This window comes from Populus alba, chromosome 17, assembly GCF_005239225.2.
Source record: "Populus alba chromosome 17, ASM523922v2, whole genome shotgun sequence".
In the NCBI taxonomy this organism is placed as follows: domain Eukaryota; kingdom Viridiplantae; phylum Streptophyta; class Magnoliopsida; order Malpighiales; family Salicaceae; genus Populus; species Populus alba.
In genome coordinates, this window is record NC_133300.1 from 1041448 (window position 1) to 1051073 (window position 9626).

Genomic DNA, 9626 nt, shown 5'->3' on the forward strand with positions numbered 1-9626 from the left:
GATGGTTGATGATCTGACACAATAACATCACTAGACACCATTTGTTTCTTCGTTGGATACACACGAATGGTCTTCATATTTAATTTTGAAAATGGAGTTATCCCTTTGACATCGCAAGAACCTGTCATGAGCTTATGTACCGCAAGTCTAAGCTACACCATTTTGCTAGTATGATGGTATTTCACATCAATTCCTGAAAAGTAAATGTATTTTTTCATTTGGCTAAAATCTTTAGCATCAACAATCCATCCATTAAATGGATGCGAATGATTAATGACAATCTTAGACTTTACTTTGGGTAGAAGCCATTCCTACAAAAAAAAAAAAAGGGTAAAATTTTTATTTTGAAAGTCCAGAGCAATACTTACCAACCATTTGTTTTATTCAAGTGTACTTAAAGCTCCAAGATTTCAAAGATCCTTCAAAAGGATTCACCAAAGTTCAAGTCCCACTACAAGATTTAACAGTTTTACCGACAGAATTTTTCCGTCGGCGTAAGAGACATATTATGTCGGTAATTAATTTACCAACAAAATCACAGACGGAAAATGCTCTGCCGGTGAATCTTTCATCGGTAATTTTTTATCCGTCGGTAAATCTATTGGTAATAAAAAAATATTATTACCGATGGATTTACTAATGGAAAAGAGTCGGTAATAATATTTTTTGATTACCAACGGATTTACCGATGGAATTTCCTTCGGTAATTGTTTAAAAACATTTTAAAAAAAATCATTTTATAAATTTATGAAATAATTGAATTAACATAAATCAACACTCTATAATATATACTCAAAATGCTTGGAAAAAAAAATCAACTCAAACAAATTTGCAACAAATAAATAAAATGAAAAAAAAAAATTCAACTAAAAAAAATCATATGAAAAAAATGAAGTTGCAATTGCTAAAAATTTAAAAATCTTATAAATAAATCAACTAAAAATTGATCTCATATGAAAACAAAAATCTCACAACAACATTTATACAATTATTAAGAACAAAAACAATTAAAAAAAAAAAAATATATATAGTGAACAAAATCATGAAAAAAGAAGAAAAATTTTACTTTAATGTAGTTGCAAGTGAAGCTAAGGAGAGATTTTTTTTTTTTTTTGTAAAGCATATTAATTTTTTTCCCACTATATTTTCGTTGGTAGAATCCCTCTGAAATTTACCGACAGAAATATTCCTTCGGTATTTTCGTTTTTATTTATCGATTTTCTGGTAGTGTCCTCAATGATTCACCAAAGTTTCAAGTTTCGAAGGGATCCTTTTTTAAAAGATTCACCAAATTTCATAAAAAGATCATCACCATGGATCACCAAGATCAAAAAAGAAATCACCATCCTTCAATAATTCTTTTAAGGTTCCTACTGAGATCCCTTTCAATTAAAAGATTCAACATTGAATCTTATATAACTGGGAATCACCAAGGTTCTAATCTTTAAGTTCATAAAGAAAATTCCTCTTTTTTAAAAAAAAAAAGATTCTGGTACAAAAAGCAAAAGCCTTCGTAAAAAAAAAAAAAAAAAAACAGAGAAGAAAAGAAAAAAAGATAAAGATGTTATTGAACATTAACACTTACTTTTCCCTTTGGGAAAAAAATAAAAATAAATTACTACTCTTCCTAGTAACTCCATGATATACCATATTATGGGGTATTTACTTTCCCTTTGGAAAAAAAAATTATAACTCAGACTCCATTTTATGCATTCTACCATATTTATGGCATCACCCGTATTGGATGTTTGGGCTTAATGGTCGTCCTACAAGCAATAAGATCCGAAACACCATGATAGTTGTGGTGTCCACACACACATATATATACACGTACTTTGTAGTTGTGGCTCTTAAAGGAAAGCTACCGTACCTTCTCAAGTGTGTCAACATTATTTACTTCCTTCGTTGGGAGTGTTACCTACGTATAGGCTTTGAGTTATTACAAGTCGATGTGAAGCATTAACTACGGGTTCCACCGACAGTCATTTGGTCCGATGCCAAAATGAGAATAGGGAAATTATTGAATTTGTTCTTCGAATAATTTATGCATTATTTTTATCCTGCTTTTCAAGTTTGGAATTTATACTCTCCATCATGCTATAGGATGTCATAATCTATTTTTAGGTTATTTCTCAATTCATATTTTTTTTCTCTCTTCAAAAAAATACAAAAAAATAAAAATATTATCAAAAAATATAACGGTGAAAAGATGATGCCAGAACACTCAGAAAATGATCGAAATTGGTTGAGGAGATTCAAAAATACAAAGATTGAAAATTGATGGTATATCATTGACCGATGAGAGCCTTGTTGATGAAGAAAATTTGATTTGAGGAAGAAAAGTCCAAAATCAGATGTTTATAGACTTAATTAAATTTTATTAAAGATTTAATTGAGTTTATGAAGAGTTTGATTGCAAGGAAAATTGATTTTGAAGTCAATTTGGGCTTTAATTGGATGAAATTAAAGTTCTGGAGTCAAATTATAATTTTTTAGAGTTAATTTGATCAAATTAGGGGTTTAATTGCATAAATATTGAAGTTTGATGGCCAATTAGGAACTTAATTGAAGAAATCCAAAACCAATGACCAAAATGAAAAACATGCGTAAATAGAAGGGCTGCAATTAAACCGAATTAGGTGTCAAATTGAAAAAATTAAAAATTTATTGATCAATTTAGGGTCAAATTACATAAATCAGAGACCAATGACCAATTTGGAAAACGTGGCCAACTTTAGGGCCGGCGATTGAATTTGACAGGGATGCAATTGAATTGATTTTTAAAATCAAAATTGCAATTGAGGACTTTATTGAACAAATCACAAATTGAAGACTGGCTTGGACTTTGACATGTTTTTGTGATCTTTTTCTTTTAAATGAAACGGCGCGTTTTGTCCAAAGCAACGTCGTTTCATACACTATTCAACAAAAAAAAAAAAGAGACCCAAATGATGCTATTTTGAACGGCACTGTGGGTCTTCTTCTTCACCTGGCACATGCGAGGCAGGGGAAGAAAAATCTTTTTCTTCCCCCTGTTTTCACTGACTTTTCTCCTCTCCCTCTCTCTCCTAAACATAAAAAAGAAGCCGACAATAACCCCACATGCATAAACTCTAACCGTGACCTCCCATAGGGCGGTGAAAAAAACAGAGCGGAGTGCCCCTTTGGCGGTTTTTGGGGTGGTTGCACAGTGGCCGCCCTTGCCTCTCTCTCCCCTGTTTTTCCTATAAATACAGGGGAAGAGAGCAGAAGTGAGAGCACAAGAGAGGGTGGAAGACCAAAAAAAAAAAGTAGAGAAGAGAATGAAGAAATAGAGCAAAAAAAAAAAAAGGGGGAGGGAAGAAGAAGGGCCGCCGCCTGGAACCACTTCTACCATTAGCCATCACTGATGACTGAGGTTGCATTTCACTTCTCCAGGTAAACCCTCCGCCCCCTTTTCTTTTGCTTTCATTTCTTCCCTCGCCATGCAAGACGTACACGGTGCACGTCTATGCACAGTAACCAGGTGATGGGGGCTGGGCTGAGCACAGCCCATGGATCTTGGGCTGAGTCCAGTCCACCCAACAATGGTGGGCCGGGTCCGGCCCAACAAAAAAATATATATGTTTAAAATTTTGTGATTTTCACGCGTTTTGTTTTACGCTATTTTGTTTAATATCGGTCTGTATTTTATGTTGTCAAAATGCAAAATCCAGTATTAAAATACTCGGTTTTCATCAAAAGTTTCAAAATACAAAAAAAATATTTTTGTGCATACGACCAAGTGTCTCAAAGCTAAAAAATCATATTGTGTTTTTCATACACCAAAAAACAATGTTTTAGCATACATTGTGGCTTTAATAACAATTTATTAAAGTCAAGAGAACATTGACCAAAATTTCAAAAGCAACAAAAATTTTATTTTGTTTGTCTTTTAGTATATGGGGTACGACATTACACATAATACGTATTCTAGATATTAAATTCTTTTTTTTTTTTTCAGACACTAGAATGGTTAAGTTTTACCCCATTAAGATAAGAACCTCCTTATTGAGGAAGGCTTTTCTTGAATTTTAGATAGGCAAGACCAACAATTAGAAAACGCAACCAAAACATTAGATTTTATCAGACAATAAAACAATGCAGCTTACCTTAGGTAGGGTGTATTTGGGGTGCTAATACCTTTTCTTTACACAACCAGTTTCTGTACCCTATCTTTGAGACCAGTTAGGGTTCCTAGTGACCACAATACTAGGTGGCGACTCCCATTTCATATTTTACTGATAAGAGACAAGAATTCCTTATCTCTCCACATTTGCCTAAATAGACAACACACCTGAGTGTTGGACGATCACCGCAACGCCACACACATGCGACTCCAGGGATCAAAATGAATAGGAGTCGATAGTATAGGGGTGTTAATTGATTTTACTAGGGGTAATTTTGAAAAAATTAAAAGTTTGAGGAGTTAAATTAAGGACTGAGTTGATTAAATTGAAAACCAATGACTATTTTGTAAATATTCCAGGAATTCAGGCCAATTGCAATTGATCCAGGGAAAATAAAATAAAAAAGAAGTAGATTTCCAAGGAATAAGGACCTGATTGCTAAATGTGAAAACTTTAGGGGCAAATTGAAAAGTAATAGTTTCAGTCCAAAACAAAGTCGTTCCTAAGGCGACTGTTCATCCTTTTTTTATATATAAAATAATTTATTAAACGCCAGAGGCTGGCGGGAGAAATAAGTACAAAGACTGTAAAATAACAGTTTGCAGCAGAACTAACAAAAGAGTTAAGTAACCGGACCAAGGAAAACAAAAGCAAAATTATCCAAATAAGCAACATTTAGCTCTGCACAAACTAGCCATTCGAAGCGATAGTGCCGGGGAAAACCGCCAAGAAACCACATTTCGACCTCATTACTGAAGCTTTTCTCTCAATAAATCTACCTTTAACATCCTCACAAGCATAACAACAAGATCAAGGACTGATGGATGCTTCAAAACCAGGCAATAAAGTCACTTGATCTGCTCACTCCCTGTTTAGCCATGAAATCTGCCATGTACTTACTCTCACGGAAAACATGAGTGAAGTTGACTGTTCATCCTTGTCGTCCTTTGTAAGCAGAAACTCGCACGAAAAGGTCGCTAAAAAATGGCTTCGGGTAAGCATGATTCCCCCGCCAACTTCACACCAAACCATTATAATTCAATTGACAAGAAAAATAAATAGTAAGATTTTTGGAAACGAAAATGATTTGATTCCCCCTTATTGCATTTGCTGAATTTCACAGGCAGCAGATTTGATTATCATCTGGAAAGCTTCCTCTATGTATGACTTCAACTTTTGGACATCTATGAAGCCCTTCTCAGCTCCCACTGTAACCCTTAGTTCGTCCATGTAGCTTACAATTGTTATGGTAAGACTCTGCACATGTTATATACTGTTTTGTTGAAATTTGATAAGTGGTTAATTTTTTGTTGAATGGACAAATTTAGTTAAATTCGACAAGTTACCTGAGGATTGCCAAAAACGGCAAAGTACATGCCTTTGATTGGGTGATTAGCCAAAGACATCTTTTCCACTGGGCCAATCATATTTGTTATAGCCATGCTTGCGTTCAACAATGTTTTATGAATGCATTGGGCTGCTACCTGAGGCACATGGTTGAATACTTAATATCATTTTAGCAAGCATCCTACAAGCATGCCTTAAAAAAATCAATAATTTTTAGTTTTTTTTTCCGTTAATGATACTCTTAAAAAAAAATATATATCTAATAAAAAACAACAAAATAATAACTAAGTAAAATTCGGAATACTCTCCTTGATCTAGTTGAGCAAGACGGTGAAAAATAGATCCTAATACATTTTTAAGTTATTACTACATCATGCATTCTAGGAGAATGGAAAAAATAAAAAATTGAAGTCCAAAATTGATTATTATATATCTTTAATGACATGTAACGATAATTTAATTTGATATTTATTTACCGACATTAATAGTGTTCTTTAGATGTGAGAACTAATTTTAGAGGCATAATTTAGTATAAATGGTTTTAGATCCAATTAATATCTATAAATATCCAAAATTGATATTATTTTAACTCCATATGTGCAATTACTTTAAATTTCATCATAATATTTACTTACAAGATGCAACTGAAATTCAATTTTGTTTTAGAGACCTTATAGATAAGCTAGCATACCTCGTGTCCTTTTAATTTCTTCACGATCTCAACGAATGCAGCAGTGAGATAGACAGCCAAAGAGCTTCTCTTTCGCTTGATGATTTGCTGAGCTTTCCTGACAAATTCTATTGGATTTAACTCAGTACTGGCCACCAACTCAGGTAATTGGAAATGCAAGAAGGCAAAATGGTTGCCCCATGGTGATTCTGCTTTGGGTTTTACCATTTCTTTAATTGACTGGTAACTACGAAACATTCTTGTGTTAAGCAGCACTAATGCTGTACAATTTGAATGATCGCTAGACCCTTTGCTCATTTCTTGCATGTATAAGCGAGTTCCCAAGAAAATTGCTCCAGTAATAACATCATTTATTGTCTGATATATATCAAGAAAACCAAATCAAAAGCTTGATGATGTAGAGAGATAAGAACAAAATGAAAAGGAAAGGATTGTCTCATCAATCATTAGCCATCCCTAGTTTTAAAATTATCATGGATAAGCTAAGATGTGGTAAGGAGATAGGATGTAATTTGAACAAAATAAAATTTGGGTAAAAATTCTGCCTAAAAATTCTGCCTAAGAATTACAGAATCTCATCAAATATCTCCATCCCTAGCTAAAATTCTGCCTAAAAATCTTCATGTAATTTGGTATGGAGATAGGATGATATTCTGCCTAAAATCTTCATGTAATTCTTTATACTACGTAACTATTGTGGTTTGGCACAAACTTTAATTCCTTAGACAGAGTAAATATTCAAATGCAGAAACGATCATCATCATTACAGCTGTTTGGAAATGCATTGCAAATAGTGTATGCGAAGATGCCAAATAATTGACATAAATTTCTTTTAAAATAAAAATAATATTATTTTTATATATTTTCAAATAAATATAATTTAAAAAATAATGAATGATACATGTACCCACCACTCCCATAATTGTGAATGATTTGACAACATTTAACCCACCGCTCATGAAATTACACCTAATTGAGTTAATATGGACCAATCCCGATGTCTTAGGGCCCGCCCGGGATATTTGCAAACAGAACCTAATTAAATCTTTTTTTTTTATTTGAGTTGGATTTAAGAAAAATTACAATTACATGTAATTCGGGTTAATATGGACCTGCATTAAAATTTGGATCACAAGTTCATAAATATATGTAGTAATATATTCTTAAGAGTTATGGTGCGGTTATTTTTTCACTTTATCTTGATTGTTTTAGTTATGGTGCAATTATTTTTTTATTTTATCTTCGTTCACTACAAGATTTCACAGTTTTACCGATGAACGCTTTTCATCAATGTGAGATTTAGACTCCGTCGGTAAATTTTTTACCAACCAAATCACAGACGAAAAGTGTCTGTCAGCATCCCTTTCATTGGTAATCCCACATTCCATCGCTAACTCTGTCTGTAAAAAAAAATATTGTTGATGGTTTTACAGACAAAAAAAAAAATTCCCGCTGGAAATATAACGACGAATGTATTCCGTCAACGATAGTGGCATATCCAGTAAATATTTTTCAACTCTCGGTAAAATGCTGGTGAACTCTATTCGTCTATGAACATGTCGGTGATTGTGGCTTTTTTAGTAAATATGTTTCAACTCTTTGTAAAATGCCGATGGATACATTTTGTTTATAAATCCGTCGGTGGGTATTTTTAAATTTATTTAAAAAAAAATTATTTAGAATAAATAATATATAAATTAATAGTAAAAAAAACCATTATGCAAATAAAATTTTATTAAAGATAAATAATAATAATAATAATAAGTTAAATAATATTCATTACAAATTGAATATGTTTCCAAAAAAATATTAAATTAACACAATGACGAGGCTGGAGGAGGACGAGGAGGAGGCTCGTTGTTATTGGGACCATACAACCAAAAAGGATATCACCACTCTGTGATGCCATGTTCATGACCATTTGGCGAAGTTGTTCATAATTCGCTGAGAGTTGCTCGTATTTTTCGGTGAGATGAGCCGTGTTTTATTCATAATTCACCGATAGTTGCTTATGTTTTTCGGAGAGATGAGCCATGTGTTGTTACAAGGCCACGAACTCCTTAAATTGGGTGCTCGATACTGATTGAGAGCTCCCAACGATTGAGACACTACTGGCCGCCTGCAAGTTCTCGGACGTAGAGTTGGTGAGCCCGTACACTAACTTTTATCAGGTCCACCAGATGATCCTACCTCCATCCACAAATCCGGATCGAAATCTAGATGGGACGAAGGATTGTCCCAATATCTCTCCCTCAACTAGCTATTATAGGTCTCCAGAAAATGAAAAAAGAAATCATCATATTCACTTTAATAAATATAAAAACTTACAAAATAAAATGGTTAAACGAACATACCACAAAGTGTTGAGCACGGTTGTCAACAAACTATTGCACCCCCTTTTAGCAGTCTTGACTCCGCATGTGCATCTCTACAAACAGCTCTATTAGGCTCGGCTTATGTCCAAGAGACATAACCTGTAAGGAAAAAAATTAATTAAGTAACAACAAATTATTTAACGATATATTTCATTTAAATTAACCTTACCATCCGTTTCGCATGTGCAACAAACAGATTGGAGCCGCTAGTGTATGTTGTCATCAAACCATGAATTTGTCGGTTCCGATTGCTAGCACCGGACTGTGAGCATCGTGTGAACTGCTCAGATGTCACATGCTCAATATATTGTGACCATATATCTGCTGGGATGTATAGCGGATTGAAATCCCTCCAAACCGTCACATTGTTCTAGCCTTGAAGACCGTTATCTCTCATGTTTTTTTTTTCCTTTGTGCTTCATACCAAAAATCACGCAACTTACTTTCATAGTGAGAAATTAGATTTTGAACATTTTTTAAAAAAAATAAATTATCATATTGTTTTCGATGTTACCTAGTTGCTGTGTGATTTTCCCACACCTTCCTCACAACATTGTCAAGTGTGTTGTCCCACTCAAATTTGTGTTGTGTATAAATAATTTATTTAAAATAAAAATAATAATTTATTTACAATTATATTAATAATTTATTAAAAATAAGTTGGAAATTAGAAATTAACACCAACCTCAATTTTGTCAAACCATGCATCGATATTTGGTATCCATTCAGGATGTCAGGATAAACTAACTCATTTGAAATAATAGAATCTCTATGAATGATTTAAATGTCGATGATATTACTCGGTCGGCCTCAATGTTTGTGAATCTAAAAATAAAATAAATTAATGAAATATTGATTAGTTGTTCATAAATTATGTTATAATTAAAACAAAAAAATAAAACCGAAACAAACTTACATTGAAAGGTCGTCCTTCCAATGTGCCTCGTACTTGTGGGTGAATTGATTCTGCTGTGAAGGCACATCGCCTCTACGCTATGAAACCGTGTTGGAAGAGGTAGCATTGGTAGACGGCACAGGTGCCTCTTCTTGATTGACACCTAAGGA

General features: G+C 33.4%; 1 protein-coding gene across 1 annotated transcript; it reads right to left on the minus strand.

Annotated features, from left to right (window-relative positions):
• Positions 1-4632: 4632 nt before the first annotated feature.
• LOC118060469 (wax ester synthase/diacylglycerol acyltransferase 4) lies at positions 4633-6422 on the minus strand. Its single transcript, XM_035073690.2, has 3 exons — positions 6187-6422; positions 5495-5632; positions 4633-5405 (listed from the first exon to the last, which is right to left on the minus strand). Exons 1-3 carry the CDS (start codon positions 6391-6393, stop codon positions 5247-5249), a joined length of 504 nt encoding a protein of 167 aa, XP_034929581.1. The 5' UTR covers positions 6394-6422; the 3' UTR covers positions 4633-5246.
• Positions 6423-9626: the final 3204 nt, after the last annotated feature.